The 18,090-nt window shown below is 45.9% G+C and overlaps 1 protein-coding gene across 16 annotated transcripts in view; it reads right to left on the reverse strand.

Annotated features, from left to right (window-relative positions):
* Positions 1 to 18,090, reverse strand: part of Tenm2 (teneurin transmembrane protein 2) — a 1,236,692-nt gene that overhangs the window by 53,175 nt on the left and 1,165,427 nt on the right. For all 16 annotated transcript variants that reach the window (XM_028864303.2, XM_028864310.2, XM_028864309.2 and 13 more), the window contains 5 exons: positions 13,253 to 13,372; positions 9,796 to 10,057; positions 8,534 to 8,801; positions 4,494 to 4,637; positions 3,775 to 4,024 (listed from right to left, as the gene is read on the reverse strand). In XM_028864303.2, the coding sequence (XP_028720136.1) occupies positions 3,775 to 4,024; positions 4,494 to 4,637; positions 8,534 to 8,801; positions 9,796 to 10,057; positions 13,253 to 13,372 (1,044 nt within the window). The remainder of the gene's footprint in view (positions 1 to 3,774; positions 4,025 to 4,493; positions 4,638 to 8,533; positions 8,802 to 9,795; positions 10,058 to 13,252; positions 13,373 to 18,090) is intronic.

Below are 18,090 nucleotides of genomic sequence, written 5' to 3' on the forward strand. Positions count from 1 at the left end.
GGAGTGTGGGGACCTCTGGCCTGAAAAGCTCAATGAAGACTTCGGGAAGACTTCAACAGCATCTTGATGGGGAGGCGGGGTGCTGGGGTGGCTGAGCAAGGTAGGGATGGTGCCTTGACTCCAAAATGGAATCACTCAGCTGCCAAGCCACAATGGAGAAAGAAAAGACACAGGCAAGACAGTCTCCCCCTCCTCCCTGCCTCCTCTGCGGGTGACTGTTTTGAAGAGAGGGATTGACAGCCCTTTGTTTTCAGGCATGTAGTGGGAAGAAAAGAAGAATCGAGTCAGTGTTCTTGTAAAAGCTTAACTTCTAATCGGCTCTGGGTTCCTGCCTGATGAAAGCAAGAACAAGTTTGAAGACAGTAAAAAAAAAAAAAAAAAGGTGTGTGTTTGGGGTGGTGGTGGAAATCACACAGCTGTCGAGGGAAGTTGGGAATGATAGCCCTCGAGCTGCCCTCAATGTTACCACATAGGCATGGGATGTTTTCCTTTGATTGGGCCGTTAGCTTTTACCACTGGTATTGTGGTCTCTATGGTTTGATATATATGGAATCGAAGGCCAGGTCCAACAAGAGGGGAGGGATTGGTTCTTCAATTCCACTACCCATCTTGAGTAGCCAGGACTTGAGTGTAACAGGAGGTTGGACACTGCTCTAGATGTGACAGGGTAGAGATGACCGAGGTGTGTACTGTACGGTACACACACCCACGCTTAAAGAGCCACACAGAGATAACCAGACAAGGTAGGACACCGTGTCAGCCCTAACGGAACACCAGAATGTCACACTCTCAGAGGAGGAGAGAACTTCTAGCAAGAGGGGACCTTCAGAACGGAACCAGTCGACAGGAAGCAGCTGCCCAGCTCCAATGGATATGTTGAGTTGAGCAAACAGCATGAGTTAAGATTTGGAAGTGGGAGTGTACCATGCCATTACTGATTTGGTTTTGAGCAGGAAGAGCCCTAACAGAGGAGCAAGTCCACACATGGAGGATTGGTGGGGAAGGGCCCAGCCGTTTGTGGGTGGGGCCATCCTTGGCTGGTGGTTCTGGGTTCTATAAGAAAGCAGGCTGAGCAGGCCAGTAAGCAGCACCCCTCCATGGCTTCTGTATCAGCTCCTGTCTCCAGGCTCCTGCCCTGTTTGAGTTCCTGCCCTGACTTCCTTCCATGATGAATAGTGCTGTAGAAGTGTAAGCCAAATAAACCCTTTCTGCCTCAACTGGCTTTTGGGTCATGGTGTTTCATCACAGCAATAGAGAGCCTAACTAAGACACACACAACAACAATAACAACAACAACAGACCAGTCCCAGGAGGAGACTTCCCTGGGTGCGATCTGGAGAAAGCTGGTGAGAGTTTGCTGTCCCGTCACTGCCCCTCCTGCTTGCTCTCTCTCTCTCTCTCTCTCTCTCTCTCTCTCTCTCTCTCTCTCTCTCTCTCTCTCTCTGCTCATCTACTACCCACCCCTGCCTCCTCTTGTATTTCCTGGCCTTGCACTCTGTTTCTGTAATGGTTTCTTTGGCTCTTCGGCTCAGCTTGAAAGTGCATTTTCTTCTCCGGGTGCCCACCTTTACCCTCAGCAGGGTATTTCTTGAGGCCATATTTCATCTCTCTTGTCCTCACAGAGGTACATGTGTGCCTAACGCTAATACTCAGTAAACATCCTGTGGAGGAGGGGGTTGCAGTTATCTCCGGGTGGAATGGCCATGTCTCCCCCACCCCACCCCTTCTATGTCCCCCCCCCCTTATGGTGCCTGGCAGAGTTTTGACTCCTAAGAATATTTAGTGATAGCTGTTGGTGGCCAGGTCACTGATGCCTTTCCCAGCAGGAGCTGTGAGGACACTGATTGCCAACTTGATTGGATGGAGAAGTACCTAAGAGATTAGTGAAGCATGCCTCTCAGTGTGTCATGAAGGTGTTTCCAGAGATGATTAGGTCATGAGGACTCTGACCTAATGCTTAATCCATTGATGGATTTAAAAAAACAGCCTAGACGACAGGGAGGCCGTGGCACTGTGTAGGGGGTGGGCTGGGTTGGAGGATGTGGGTTGTTGGAACATGTGCTCAAAGGCTATCTTGCCCTGACCTCTCTTGTCATGGTTCTGCTTGGCTTCCTGTCTGCCATGGCGTGAACTGCTCTACCACACCCTTCCTGCCAAGACAGACCAAGTGCTCCACAACCTGAGCCAAGGTCCTTCCCATTAAGTTGGTCTGTCAAGCCTTTTGCTCACATTGATGTGAATTTAGTGGACGTAGACATCCAGTGCAAAGATGACCTGCGGGTTGTGCATCTTTCACATGGTTAGCTGAGAGCCTTCAAAAGCACCACCAGTTACAGGGTGGCTCAGGCCCAAATCCTAGGGCTCCCCCTTCCCCTACCTCTTTTCCTCTCCCTCTTCCTCTTCTCCCCCCCTATTTCCCTCTCTTTAGTCCTTATACATCACTCATTAGGTTTAACTGGAAGACACGTCTTCACTGGAACATTTCCACATCCTGTCAGCACTACCAAATCACCACGACCCAAATCCTGGACCACCGACACAGCCTTTCTATGAATTTTCTTGCCCCCATCCCTGAATTCCTACAGTCCATTTTCCACAGGCTAGCCAGAGTCATCTTTAAAAAAGGCCACTCAGGTTATACATCAACTACATCCTCCCTCTACTTCAACCTCCAGTGACTGCCCATTGCACACGAAATGCAATTTTTGCCTGTCTATGTGCAAGCAGTCACTTGTCAGTCCAAAGTGCCTGTCCCTTCCATGCCTCTCTGGGTTCCTGTAAAGATGCTCTTCTGAGCTTACCAGCCCCTGGTCACATTGAACTTCTATGGGCTCCTTCAATTAGCCAGGTTACTATCTGGAAATAGATCTTTTGCCTAACTTTTCTGTGCCTGGAATGCTTTCCCCCAGATGTCCTATAGCTGACGCCATCACTCAGGGCCTCGTTCAAACATTGCCAGTAGGAGAGGTGTCTCTGACTATTTTGTGTTTTCTAGCCCCTTGTTTCCCCTGTTCACCATGTTCCCTATGTCTTGCCCTGTTAGATTTTCCTTAAAACATTCATGTCTATTTGAAATTATTTTTTCACTTTCCACATGATATAATTGGGGGTTCCCTATTGGATCATAACTACAACATGGGGGCATAGTTTATATTCACCAGATATTTGTTGAATACTCCCCTCCCCCTCATTTACTCATTTATATTTTTCTCCCTCTCTGAATACATCCTCCTCTGATTGAGGATTTGGAACCAGCTTCCCTTGGAAAGGCATTTTTCAAGAGCATTTAGAAGTCTCTGTTTTCCCAATGCAGAGGAATCTAGTCTTCAGACTTAGTAGCAAGCAATGGCCAGGAGGAAATCTTCCAGGACGGTGAGAAATGACCGAGTTAGGCCAGATGCCATTTTGCTATACTGCATCCTACTAAGTACAAAAAGACCCAGAGGGTTTACTCGGGGTAGCACCCAGTGGCACTCAGCAAAACCTTGTGAATGGGGAATTGGGCATTAGTGGTTCTTCCACTTTGATGTGTGTTGGGAGCTGCTTCTGAGCTTTTTAAAAAAAATGAAAGACACTTGGTTCCTTTCTAGGTTGGGGACTCTTGTTTCTCTTGTTTTAGTTGAATTGCTGACCATTGTATCAAATATGTGGATGATATTTTATAGATAATCAAAACATTTCCCGCTCTGAGAACCCCAAATCCATCGTCCACCCAGAGAAACTTGTGGGGAAGGAGGATCTAGAGAGCAGAAGTTTGCTTGTGTGGCCATTTACCGTAACTCCAAGATACTGGTCACATTTCGAGAGGGGAAGATGCGCCGTATGTAGTTGAAGTCACCGACAAAGAGACTCCCGTCGATCCCCACAGCCAGGGCCACAGGGGCCAACAGCTTGTTGCCTTCGGCAAGGCCATTGCAGCTGGGACAGGAGATGCTCCTGCGGCGACCGTTGCCCATGATGCTTGTGATGATGGCGGGCTGCTGGGTCAGGAACTGGTTCTCCCCGGTGCCTTTGTGTAGTATTCCTGGGGGAGGGAGGTGGAGGAGAGAAGTCACACAACCCTGTGGGGAGGATACTTGGATTGACCTACTGAATGGGTGGGAAGTGATAGGGAGCAAGGAAAAAATGGGGGAGCTTTCCCATTTCCTCATGATGTAGAGAGAACAGCAATGGGAGGCCCACTCCCTAAGCTGTGATGTGGGTGGGATACTGTCTGGAGGATGACAGGAAAAGGATGCTGAGGTACAGTAAGTCTGATATACTGAGACTGACTTTTAAAGGGGAAAAATGAGAAAATCTATGAATCAGAGGGGTATTTGATTAAAAAAAAATGCCCAAGGAAAGGGCTACCACTTAAATGCCAACACTAGAGAGATGAAACCAATACATCAATTTATCCATGAATATTTTATCAGGTGGGGGATGGAACCCAGGACTCCACGCGTGTTAGGCCAGCACTGCCCACTGAGCACCCTCCCTAGCCCCTAACATACCGCTCTTCACATTGAGGATGTGGTGCTTGTCCAGGGACCAGCCACCAAGGTTGGAAGGGTCCAGCTCAAATCCCTGGAGCAGGGCTGTCCTTTTCTCCCACAGGATGAGACTGGGACAGGTCTCATATTCAAACCCGACAGACACTGTAAGACAAAGGGTTCGGGACAAAGTGGGAGAAAAGAGGTGATTGAGTACTCCAGAGCTCCTTAGCAAGAATGAGAACCATACATTAGCTGTGATACCTGTTCCCCAAACTTCAAGAGGTGGCTGATAGCTTTGGCCTGGGATTCTGTCTTATGAAATCCAGATTTTGAATTCAACTTTGAAACTTTACGCAGTGATCACAGGAAGACTTCCTTGATGAACCCTTTGACTTTCAAAATGACCCCAGAGACATGGAAGGAGGAGAAGAATCATTTCAAAACCTAATACCAAACAAGTCTCCTTAGATGTAGATGGGAGGATGGGAGGCAGTTTCTGTTGGCTACTGTTCCTGTCACTCATTAGGAGAAGGGCTGCAGAAAGTAACTAAGCTCCCTGATAAGGAGATTTTGGGGGCAGCAGCTTGTGTAAGGAAAAGGTTCTTAGCACTGCTGGTCTGCTGGCCTTTGGTGTATGCAGGCTCTGTATCTAGAAATTCAACCAACATCATATAGATAAAAAGATTTAGGAAAATATACTGCATCTGGACTGAACATACACAAGCATTTGTCTATGTTATCATTCCCTAAACAATACACATTATAAAACTCTTCCAGAATTGATTTAAAGAATATGGGAGGATGCACACAGGTTATATACAAAATGCTATGCCATCCCATGCAAGGAAGCCAAGCATCCACAGAGATTGGGATCTAAGGGGGTTGTAGAAACAATCCTCTATGGATACCTGACTGTGCACTCAGGAATTCTAGAAAGTACCAGGAAAGCCTGGTACCCACAGAGTGCAGCCTACTACTTACAATGGGTGTCAACGAGTGTCAGACCCTAAAACCTTGTTTGTGAAAGTCTTGCATTTGTCACACAGAAGAAAGAAAGGAGGAGAGAAAGGTACATCAACCCTTGATTCCAGCCTTGTGCCTCATGTATTTGTACATGTGGTAAGCAAAGTCTTGATTTCTTAGAGAGATGAGACCGAATGCTGAGGTGCCATACATCTTTAATTGGAAGGCTGCTCTGAAAATCTGAGGCATCGTTATATAGCTGTTCCTAGTACATTAAACTCTTAACTATGTGTGTCACCAACAGGGATTTTCTGCAGCTTTTGAAAAATCCCGAGATGCACAAATGTCGATATGAATGAAGGATACATTTTTTTAATCTCAAAACAACAACAAAGCCACACACGCATTCCCATGCATGTCAAAGCTTGTCCTTTCAAACTGCCAATCGTGGCCAACTCTGTAGTCAGAGATTGTCCCTGTCCACCTTGTGGTCTTGATACACTGTTTCTCACTGCAAAGTATCAGGGCTTGTTGGAGACATGGAGCAAGAAATGAACACACCAAGAATAGGCCTCCTAAAGGTGCCAGATAGCAAATAAAGAAGGAATCACCATCTACGAGGGTCATGTCAAAGGATTTGGGAGCCAGCTTGAAGAGACTCCTAATGACCACACACAGGCCTTTCTGACCATTAACAAGCATAATGACTTCAATAGGTTGAAACAGACTAGATATATTTCAGTGTATGAGTTCATAGTGATATTTAAGATAACATTCATTTGGAGGATAAGCCAACTCATTATACTGAAAATCAGTAAATAAGGAAAGAAGCACGTACTTGTCCTTTATTTCTTGTGTGAACCAGAGCTCAAACAGCCAAGTAGTTAATGAGAAGCCACCACTGTAGGAAAGGATTCCAGCTAACAGTTGAAGACTCAGTGACAGACTTAAAATATCATTCTGTAATGCTTGGTGACCTCAAACAAATAAAGACTGAGCAACCACATAGCTAAAACCTTAAGAGACATCCAGCCTCACCAGGTTCCTCCTGGTAGAACACCTCCGTGCCCCTTGGGTTGTCCTGCCCAACCAAACCTGGGCCAGAGGAAGAACTCAAGACGCATCTGTCCCTCTGCAGGAGGTAAAACAGCCACCAGTACACAACCAACCAGCAGATCTGACAAGAGATGTTACGGGCAAACAACCCGATTTTGCCAATGACTGAATTATAAGGGAAAAGGAAGAGGCACAGGGAAGGTCGGATTGATTTCAAGAGAGACGTAGAGAGTGAGATGAAAATTGCTTTTGCATTTTAAAAATTGATTAGTTGATGTCTGTAAATGAGTATGTGTGTGCATGTTTTGTGCTACAGCGCTCACATGGTGGGAGCTGGTTCCTTTCCTTCCACCCTGCGGGTTCCAGGGCTTAAACTCAGGTGCCCTTATTCCTGACCCATCTTGCTGGCCCCAATTAAAAATTTCTTTTTACAAACTTGAAGAGAAAACAACCGCTATTTGGGTATTGTTTCAAGCAACTGAAGTATTAATATTTTACGATATTAAGGAGACAGTTGGAATTTCTTTTTCTTTCCTTTCCCTTTTTCTTTGTCTTTCTTTTGAGGCAGGGACTTGCCCAATGTTGCTCATGCTAGCCTCAAACTAGTGATCCTCCTGTCTCAGACACCTGAGTGCTGGGATTGCAGCTGTGTCCGACCACAGCTGGCCACCAATGGAAATAAGGAAGAATGGCGGGTTGTTTGTTGATACTAAGCAATGTGGTTTTGTGATAATTATATTGTTGGTATGATTCTAAGTGTTTTTAGACACACATGTTGATATATTCCAGATAAAGTGATGTGATTTCTGGGACTTTAGAAAAATATATGATGCCGGGGGATGGATTTGAGTTTGGAGAAACAGAATTCAGCCTAAGCTGATGGCAGGAGCTAGAGAGCATAAGAATGGAACAGCATGTTCTACTTTGTGGTATTGGCTATTGATTCAAGGTAGGCTAAACCAGCGAGGCTACTCTTCAGGAGCCAATGTTTTAGATTAAATGCACTAGCTACTCCAGCGATTCCACCGCTTTAGTTACCGGTATCACTGATTGAGGAAGCTGATTACAGGGCATATCCTGAGTACTTGTAATCTGCTGGTTGGAGTGTCTTTGGAAACTCTACCTGCCCCACTCCTGAGCTGTACCTGTGAAGTTTATGATCAGGTCTGCTTGGGCCATCAGGTGGTTACCGAAGGGGAGCGTTTGTCACAATGCTCTCCGCACAAAGTGACGGCCTGATAAACACTGCCACTCCCAGTGAACGGTTCTGAGCTTCCCGGCCTCTTACTTTGGCCATGCTGTTCACAGTCCTTGAGAATCACAAGGTGAGGATGGAGAGAATACAAGATGCTAGACCCAAATCACCAGTCGGCTTTCTACACATAGGAAGGAGCTAGGCGGATGCTGACCCACAGCTCAGACTCTCCTAACTGAAGGGCCTTTCTCTGAGGTCCATCGTTCCTGAGGGTAAACAGCTCAAAGGCAAAGCCTGGGAACACACAGTGGGGCCCTCAGATTCCCTCAAGCCCCAGTTTCTTATTTTCAAGGCATATTCAGTACCATTTGCAAGTGTGCTTTCTGGATCAAGGACCAGGCCCTGCCTACCTCTTGACATTCATCTGTTTTGACCACCACGTTCTAGCCGTTGTCTCTTCCGACCATTCTCTCTGTCTGGAGTACCCTTTTTTGATTCTCACACGGTTTCCCATTGGTCACTTTAATGAGGAGCGCCCCTGGTTGTTTATCCATGGCTGCCCCTCCACTCATTTATTTTTTTAATATATTTATGAATTTGATTTAATTTATTTATGTGCCATTTATTTTTATTTTCTTTATTACTAACACTCAGCATGGCTTCATGTTTCCTCATCCAGTCAGTCTTTCTTATCTTGGTTGTCCTCCACTGGAATGTAATCCCCCTGGAAGAGAGATCTCATCTGTCTTATTGACCACTGTGTCTTTATTTACTAGAAGAGTGCTTAGAATATATAGAAACACAACAAAGCCCCGAATAAAAAGCAGTGGAGACCAACACGTACCAACAGCATCAGATAGCCCATACACCCTTTGGCCATAAGCATCTGTCTTGTCCCAGATAAATGTGTAGGCCAGGTTGGGAGAAGCCTGGAATGACTTCTGGAAGAGGTGCCCCTCAACAGCAACCATCAAGTGAACCCTGATGAGGTTCAAGGGCACCGTGGACTGGGTCATGGTGATCTTCAGCAGTGACTTGTATCCTGCCGTTCTGGAGCTGAGGTATCGGAGCTTCACATTGGAACCTGGGAGCTCAATTTCTTCATGAAGAACCTGGAGGGGAAACATGTGGTTGATCTACTAGGTCACACACACCCTGGCAGGTGAGCTGTTTCCCAGCCAGCGCTGCCGTGAGTGAGCTGCCTCCCTGGCTGAGGCGTCACACCTTATGCGGGTACATGAGCCTCTTCTCCTGGCTGACAGAGAAGAAAAGAAAACCAACTCAAACTCACCCTACGCCATGGAGTAAAGGGATTGAGGTTATGATTTTTGGATTAGTAATTATTCTTGGTCACTGTTGCGTTTCTCCAAACAAACAAACAAACAAACAAAAAACCAAAAAAATCACCCCACACTGTTGGCAAAGATGTAAATAAGAACAGCAGGCTTTATTGCTAGCTGCATGCAAGGAGGCCACTGAGGGGCTGTAATTGTATGAACCTGCAACTTTCACTGACAATCGGTATAAAGCAACAGGGAGGCAGCGATGTAATGTGCCCTCTGTCGTAACACTGATGTAGATCATTAAAGCACCTCTTACCATGTATCTCGGTGACTAACAGGAATAAAAAGCAATTTGTAGGGGGGTTGCACATATGTATGCTGTTTTTATCTTATTAAGAGCTCTCGTGGCTGCCAAAGTCTTGGGCGACTATCCGCAAACATTCGGAATGTCCAGGAGGGATTCAAACTGTCACCTACAGCACCTGTAAATTCTACACTTTGTTTTTCCCTTTTAATATTAGTTTCTGGGGGAGGCGAGAGAGATGCCTCAGTGGTTAAGAGCACTGGCTGCTCTTCCAGAGGTCCAGAGTTCAATTCCCAGCAACCACATGGTGGCTCACAGCCAACTATAATGGGATCTGATGCTTTCTTCTGGCCTGCAGGTGTACATGCAGATAGAGCACCATATACATAAAATAAATACATCTTAATATTAGTCTCTGGTACAGTTGGAGAGACAGAGATGATGGGAGAAAGTCGGCCAGCCAGGCTTGGTTTGGGAAATATGGAGGTCATTTCCCATGCTCTGGTACCTGTCCCTTACCTGGGTCTCGGGCACAATGGGGTTCGCTGCAGGGGAAGCGCTGAAGAAGGTGGACAGAGGGGAGGAGATGATGATCGGATCAGGCCGGACAAAGCCACTGAGATCACAGCTGGGAATGGAGTTCTCCTCAGTCTTCATCACCAGGGTGTCCATGGCATAGAAGCTATTCCATGGCAGCCACACTGTGCGCTCCTGGCTCATGAAAGGGGCTCTCTCGAAGTGCAGAGTCAAGGCGGCACCCCCATTGGCAATCAGGTCAAACCTGGAGAGGGGTCCATAGGGTGATTAAGAAGGGTAGACTCATCTTCAGCCTTCAGCCTCCTTGCTTTAAAAGCCATGGGAGGGACAGAGCTGGGTGAGTAGATGGGCTAGGCTGCAACTTACTAGGTTTTTTTTTTTTTTTGTGGCTCGAGGCCAGTTACCAACCCACTTTGAGCCAATCAGATTCACCCACCATTCACCTATGAAGTGGTGATGATGGGACTGACCAGGACAGTGTAACAGAAAACGAAATATGTTGATGAGTTCAGGGTAGGGGTAAGCTAAAGCCAGCCTACCACCTGTTTTGGGAACTGGCAATTATGTATGATTGGCACACATTTGTTTATGTGTCCTCCATGGCTGTGTTCCTGCCACAAGGACAGAGCGAGCTGAGTCATGGCCACAGAAGCCAGCAGGCAGCAGAGTCTAAGTGACTCACTATCTGGCACTTTGCAGGAAATGCTACCTGATCCTGGAATAAAGCATTCAGCACTAAGGCTGAGAGAGGAGGAGTGTGGTCACAGTCGTAGGAGGTGGGCAGGGCTCACGAGCACATGTTGCCAACCAAACTCTGCTAGGCTCTCCGAAATGTAGGCAGTGCTTTTCAACCACATTCGTGTTTGTGCCTCGAGAGCTAGATGGAGATGGGCTGGCGCTAAGGCAAAGCCAAAGTAGCTTGTGGAGAGACGCCCCCCCCCCAACTTTAAGCTGCACTCCCCTGGACTCTCGAGTGTGTCGGGGCAGTAGTGTTTCTGTCTTGTTCACTCCAGAATCTCTACTGCTGTGTCATAGTAACATCCCAGTGAGAGTATACTCAATGTAAATATACGCACCGTGTGTTTCACCCTACTTTGGTTCTGTGTCTGGTGATTTTGAGTAGCTCTATAACAAACGAATAGGGTATACAGGAGTATTGAGGTGCATATTGGAGCATGCAGAAAGCAACTGTTTACCCTGCAGCTAGTTGGTTTATGTGTTTGCTGGCTCTTCATGGTGCTAGAAACAGTTGTGCATTTGATACACACGGAAGTCAAGAGTTTTGAAGCACACCTGCAAGCTTGGTAGTTGGCAAGCTGGGGTAGTAGTATTCCTAGCTATAGGCGAGCCTGGGCTGCACAGTGAGATCCTGTCTAAAACATCACCAATACCAATACCAGTTGGTTGAAAACAGTACTGTTCCCAGCTGTTTCTGTTGGCATAAAAGAATGAATATGAAGCTGGGTGGTGGTGGCACATGCCTTTAGTCTCAGCACTTGGGAGGCAGAGGCAGGTGGATCTCTGTGAGTTCAAGGCTAGCCTAGTGCTAGCCTGCTCTACAAAATGAGTTCCAGGACAGCTTGGAAACCCTGTCTCCTGTCTTAAAAAAAAAAAAAAAAAAAAAAAAAAAAAAAAAAAAAAAAAAAAAAAAAAAAAGAAAGAAAAAAGAAAAAGAAAAGAAAAGAAAAAAATCAGCATGAAAATTTACGGTTCATACCAGCTTCAGCCATTCAACAGGAGCCTGCCTCAAAAACAAGAACACACAAAAATAAAACCAACCAAAGGGGCTAAAGGTATAGTTCAGTGGTAGAACGCTTGCCTAGCACGTATGAAGCCTGGCAGTTGATCTCCAGTACCACAAGAGCTCAGACTGAGACAAGCAAGCAAATAAAAGTTCCTCAAATAAAAAAGCAAACACTAAGGAAAAATGCTTGTTTCAAGCCAGGCATGGTGGTGCATGTACATGATTAATCCTAACCCTAATCTAATCATCACAAATTTGAGGCCAGCCTGGGCTATAGATTAGGAGCTTTAAAAAAAAAAAAAAGGCTGGTCTCTAAGGGTAAAAAAGGGCCAAAGGCCTTCTGCCTAGGGCACATTTGCTATCCTGCTGCTTCCAGAGAATTTGGAATGCATGTGAGAGACACTAGACAGCTATTGAATGCAGATGGCCTCACACTGGTAATGGTTTGACTTACTATTTTGCAATTTTTCAATGGCACGAAAACAGGACATATTCAGTAGTCAGTGGCTTTTGAATTGTGATCATTTCCTGGACAGCACAACACTCTCTTGCAATTCAAGGCAGCATCAGTGAGCTCCAATTTCCAGCAGGCCATGTCACTGCCAGGATCATGCTCCTGAGTCCTGTGTTGCTCAGCTTGGGGGTATCCCACGGTGGGTTTATTAGGATGCTGGGGACCATGTTCACTGAGGCTGTGAGAGTCACTGGGCTTCTAGAGCTTCAGTGTAGGGAACATGAGGGTGGGCGGCTGTGAGTGCGCTGCTGTGAGCTGCTAATTTTTTTTTTAAACTGGCTTCATGAATACCTTAAAACATTGAAAAGAAGGCTAGACTCTTTCTCAGAGAGACAGAAGAATCAGTCTTTTTCCACGAAGCAGCCATGATTTTCCAGAGTTGATTTTTACCGGAAAAAAAACTTGCATTAGATTTACAGTGACAGTTTCTATGTCTCTTTGGAAGAGAATATGGTGTAGTGTGTGTGTGTGTGTGTGTGTGTGTGTGTGTGTGTGTGTGTGTGGTGTGCTCAATTCAGAGTGGGTGTTTCCCCCTTTCTGTGGATGTCTTTTCTTTTTCTGTAACTTTTGACTTGATGCCCGATGGATTAAGGAAGCCACGTTGCTTTCATCTTGGTGGGGACTGAACGGGTGCGTGTTCCCAATCAGAAGATAATAGGGGAAGGTCGCCTCCTTCACACAGCAGGGTGACTGCTAAATGTACTTAATTAGACTTCTCTGATTACAGCCCACCCCCTCAAAACTGTAGCGAAAATAACACAACCCTTAAAGCCGCAGATGAAAGCAGAGGGGAGCGCCGCAGGACACTGTGTCCTGTGGATTCCTGTCACCCTGCACTGCCTTTGATTTAAAATAGGAGGTAGCTTCTAAAAGCTACCTTCCTTCCTTTCTCTAGAATCCTATCCACCCCCGGTACACAAGGAGCGGCAGTTACCTGACATGGAAACAGGAGGGGGTGGCTGCCAGCCACCTTGGAGCCCTGGCTTTTCTGTTTGTTTTCTGGTTAGTTTGCCATACCCACAGCTCTGGCATGGCTTTGGGAGGCTCCTCCCTAAAGGTCTGGGCAGGTGGCCACTCCAGTGTACTAGAAGAAACTACTTGGTTGGAAGCCAACAGTGCTCTCGTTCTTTTTGCATGCACACTTGTTTGTGGGTAGGTACGGGTCCCACAGAGCTACTTACGTGCCATCCTGGCGAGTGATGGTGTAGCCATATTTTGGGTATTTGACAAAAGACACATTGACACCAACCAAGGGAGTCCCATCCGTGGTTACCACTTGGCCTCGGATCAGAGAAACCAGGCTGAGAGGGAAAAAGAAACATGGGTGCATGAGGCACATGCAGAGAAACAGAGAAAAGAGGCTTGCCGTGGTCCTCTGCCCGGCTGTGGCTGCTCCCTTATTCTTGCCTGGTACCTAGACTGGGAGGAGAACTTCAACATCAAGTGCTAGCTGCACACAGCCCTACCTCAGAGAGGGGTCGGGGCAAAGGGGATATCTCAATGCAAGAACACGGACACTCTGGGATGCAATCCCCAGGAGTGATGCCTGTTCCCCGGCTGGGCAGTGGAGTCTCCTGGGCACATTCCCTTAGTTTTGGCCTTGCTCCATTGCTTGATGTCATTTGGCTCTGATCTGGCTTGGACTTCAGGCTGCTCCTCATCATTCACGTGTGAGCCTTGGCCTGGCACAGAGAGTATTATGCCTGGATGAGAGCTTCCCCATCTGGCTGCTCATTTCCTAATTTGGCTTTGGAGCAAGGCCATGCTCCTCTTCTCTTAGAGGCTGGGATGTCAGGGAGTGCAGGGGAACACACAGAGGTTTACTATGAGGCCCCCACCATGTAAACCATGGTTGGCTACCCCTAAAGAACAAAATTTCTTACAGTTTACAAGAACCATAGGAAAAGAGAATATTATAGATTTTGTGGGATGTAGTGGGGTGGGGATATTTTGGAATCTGGATGAATACAATTACAAATTTCCCTCCTATCAAAATCCTGTTGTCTTAGGAGAAGAGTGGCTGAAATTCCATCTCTCTCTCTCTCTCTCTCTCTCTCTCTCTCTCTCTCTCTCTCTCTCTCTCTCTCTCTTCTAGCCTGGGTGTTATGTAATACTCTTCTCTCTCTAGACAACAGTAATTAGAATTTTCCCCAGAATCACAGTTTCCAGATAGCCGGGAAATCCTATAAAGCTAACGTAGTTACAAAACAGGTTGACTTTCTTTTCTGAGATACTTAGGACCAGTCATACCTCTGTTTTCCTATTTTGGAATATCTACATATCCATAATGAGCTATCTTGGGGATAGGACACAAGTCTAAACATTCAATTCATGTATGTTTCATATATATCTTATAAAACTACCCTAAAGGTAAAGTGTCATGCTGCTATGTGATAAGTGTTGGATTTTGGAGTATTTGGGATTTTTCCACATTGGCGATGCTAAACCTTTACTGTAAACAAATCCCAAAGCAGGATTTCCTCTTTGCATGTTTCCTCTCCCAGAATTCTCTTGTCCTCATGAAGAAGCAGGAGCATCAGAAGCTCCACATTTGCGCTAAGCTCCTAGCTGACTACACTACCTTTTCAGCAGTCCCACCGGCCTTGGAGACGGGGCGATTTGGTGAAAGCAGGCAGCTCTCCTAGGTTCTTGGGCACTCTCCCAATTTCTGGACTAGGTAAACTGAGCTGACCTCTTTGCTGGAATCTTGTCCCAGAGTTTTGGAACACCTGACAACCAGAGGGAATGCGGTCTCCAAGCACCTCTTTCTATTAGCAATACCCCCTACTGTTCGGCTCCAACCCTTCATGATCTGGGGGTGTTCAGACCATTCCCCTGACAGCTCTAATTGTCTGCCACTGGCTGCCTAACAAATGAGTCCCACTTTTAGCTGGTTCCAACCACGGTGCTAGAGTCTTTTGAAAGCAGAAAACTAATTTATGAAAATAATCCTTTTGTTCAATTCCATTTTTTTTTAGCTCCAGCTAAGACTCCTTTCAGACTTCACCGGACACTATTTTAAAATCAAGGGTGTATGTTGATGATCACAAGGTACACAGTACTCGTGATGTGAAGACAAAATTGGGTGTATGTCCCACCATGGATTTTTCTTTTGTCTGTCCCCCTACAACTGCTGTTTCCTTTAAGTCCACCCTACAGCATAAGGCTTGGTGGAATACTACAAGGAATGGAGGGGGCTCGTCTACCCGTGATTTCTCCTGTTCTATTTTTCCGTTTCTCCATTGTGGCTGGCTTCCTGGCGTTTCTAGGCAGCCAACTTGCAGAAAAGACTCAGCGAAGACATGCTATCGGTGCCTTTCTATTTATGATTATTGATGTGTAACAATTATCACATTATCTAGATAGTGAGGTCTGCTCCATAAATTATAGTGGTGGAGCCGAAACATCTTAGTTATTTCTGTCTACCATTATCTAGGAGACCGCCTTTGTAGAAGTCTTGAATTAAGTTTTTCTTTATTCCTAACTCTGTCCTTTATTATTTGTCAGATGATAGTGTGCTGAGCTTCACATGCTTACTGAACTCCACCCCGGGTCTTGGAGAACTATTTTGTCCTTCTGAATTATGTATCCACACAGAGATATTAGATTGTGCTGCCTTATCAAGCTCCCAAACAGCCTCCTCTAAAGTGACTTCCCTTCACTCAGGTCTGTGCGCTGTTTCAAACTACCACATATTTTTGGAATCTCTGCCGACTCCACCATATTTTGACCCTCCTTCAGGTGGTGATATCTCCCAGAGGTGATATCTCATGGTGGGAACATTAAGATGGTATCAGAAGTGGAAGAAAAAAAAACATAAGAAAGTATCAGTAAATAACCGACTGAGGATAGACATTGAAATGCTAAGCAGGAAGAGCATGGGAAGACTGAGATGATTAGCAGTGTTTACAGCGCAAGCAAGCTGCATGGACCTCACTAAAATGCTCTCGTCTAGTGCAAGTCAGTCACAAGTCTTCATGAGATCTGTGTTCATAATGGAAAGGAAGCACTGTGCCAGAGCTAAGATTTAACAGGCAGGAAACACCTTTCATTTTGGCCAGAGATTTGTTCCTGACTCTCTCTTTCTCTTTTCTTTTCTCTTTTTCTTCTTTCCTTTTTTGGTGGTGGTGGGGGCAGCATTTCACTATGTATGTAATCCTGGCTACCATGGAACTCACTCTGTAGACTAGGCTGACCTTGAACTCACAGAGATCTCCCTGCCTCTGCCTCCCGAGTGTTGGGATTAAAGGATGTGCCAACATGCCCAGCCTGCCTGCCTTACTTGTTTCTTTTCTTTCTTCCTTTCCCTCTCTTTTGAGCATTCCTCTCTTAAAATAAATAGTAACATTACTACATGTTGTATAATAATATCATGCTAATTTTGCTAATCAGGAAGATGAGATTGTGCCCCTGTATGACTCAGTTAGGAGTTTAGGGGGGGAACCGAAGAAGGCTGCGATTATGATCTCTTCTATAGTATCATTTATTTTTCTGATCTCTGTTTAGTAAGATCAGGACCTAAGGTGACCCTGTGAAGAACTCTCATATTCAAAGGAACTGCCAAAGGCAACATGTCATGGTGCATGTCTGTAATTCCAACACTTGGGCAATAGAGACAGGAGGATTGCTGTGAGTTCATGGCTAGTCTGGGCTGCAGTCATGGGCTTCCTTCCTAGTGGTCCAGTCAGGGCTATAGAGTGAGACTCTGTCTTGAATAACCACAGATAAATACATAAATGAGCAGAGTTGCTAATAACTGGGGTTATGCAGTTTTACAGAGGGCTTCTGTGGGGCTACAGAACTGGCTGTGCCTCTACCCAGCCTTCTCCATCCCAACCTTCTAGGCTCTCAAAGGAGGGATGGGGACTTGGTCCTACCCAGATGATGCCTTCTCCCTAAAGTCCAGTGAGGTGACTTCTAATAGAATCACCTATGAAGTTAGGGCTCTGGCCTGTGCTCAGAGAGGAAGTGGAGTGAACACTTTGTTTCCATGGGCACTTTTGAGTCTAGCTGAGTGAGGACAGAGGCTGGGAGAGCAACGGAAGGTGGAAGGTGTTACCGTTAGAGAGGGGAACATATACTGTGGTCTAGTACACAGTCGGATGGCAATGGTGGACCAAAACACAAGGCATATTGCAAAGGATTAAACAGATTTTAAATGTTTCAGTACAAAGAAATGATAAGTATTTAAGGTGACAGTTATTCCAATTTCCCTGTTCTGATCATTAAGCAATGTATGCACTTACCAAAACATCACATGGTACCTCATAACTGTGCACCATTATTATGTGCCAATAAAAATAAAATAAGGGTTGGCTGAAACAGCTCATCAGGTAAAGGTCACTAAGCCGGGCTACCTGAGTTCGATCCCAAGGACCCTCTGTTGGAAGGAAAGAATCACCTCCCATAGGGTTGTCTGCCAACCACCACATGTGTGCTGTGGCACTCCCCAGTGTAAATACAAATATAAGACAAATTCAAAAACTTTAAAAAAACTAAATGGAAAAGAAAGGCGAAACAAACAACAACAGACCCATAAAGAATCAGAAGGAAGACGGCAGGTCGGGGGTATTAGAAAGGGACATCACTGTATTGCTCATGCTCCTAAAATCTCGAGGCTGGGTGAAGGAGGAACCAATCAGTAGTTTGTATTTTTTTCATGTGCAAGAGCAGAGAGATGGGGTACAGTGTCCCCCGAAAGACTATGCCAACCTTCATCACATATGCCTGGACATCTGGATTGGCCAGGGAGTCAATCATGTGTGTCAGCTAAGGCCCCTGTCCTACTGACCCCCTTCTTTCCCTCACAATCAACACAGTGTCTAGAAGACAGAAAGGAATGGAGTGACCTCCAGTGTGAATAGATGGTCAAGTTGACTACAAAAGAAATTCAAACTCTGACTTCACAAACTCCAGATTCCCAACTGAGAGCAAAAATGAGCTGGAAAGAAGGAGGGACTTGGAGAGAAATGCTTGGGCTCAGTACCTTGAGCACTAGAGTGCATCTTGCATTGTGTGC

Source organism: Peromyscus leucopus, chromosome 8b (assembly GCF_004664715.2).
Source record: "Peromyscus leucopus breed LL Stock chromosome 8b, UCI_PerLeu_2.1, whole genome shotgun sequence".
Taxonomy (NCBI): domain Eukaryota; kingdom Metazoa; phylum Chordata; class Mammalia; order Rodentia; family Cricetidae; genus Peromyscus; species Peromyscus leucopus.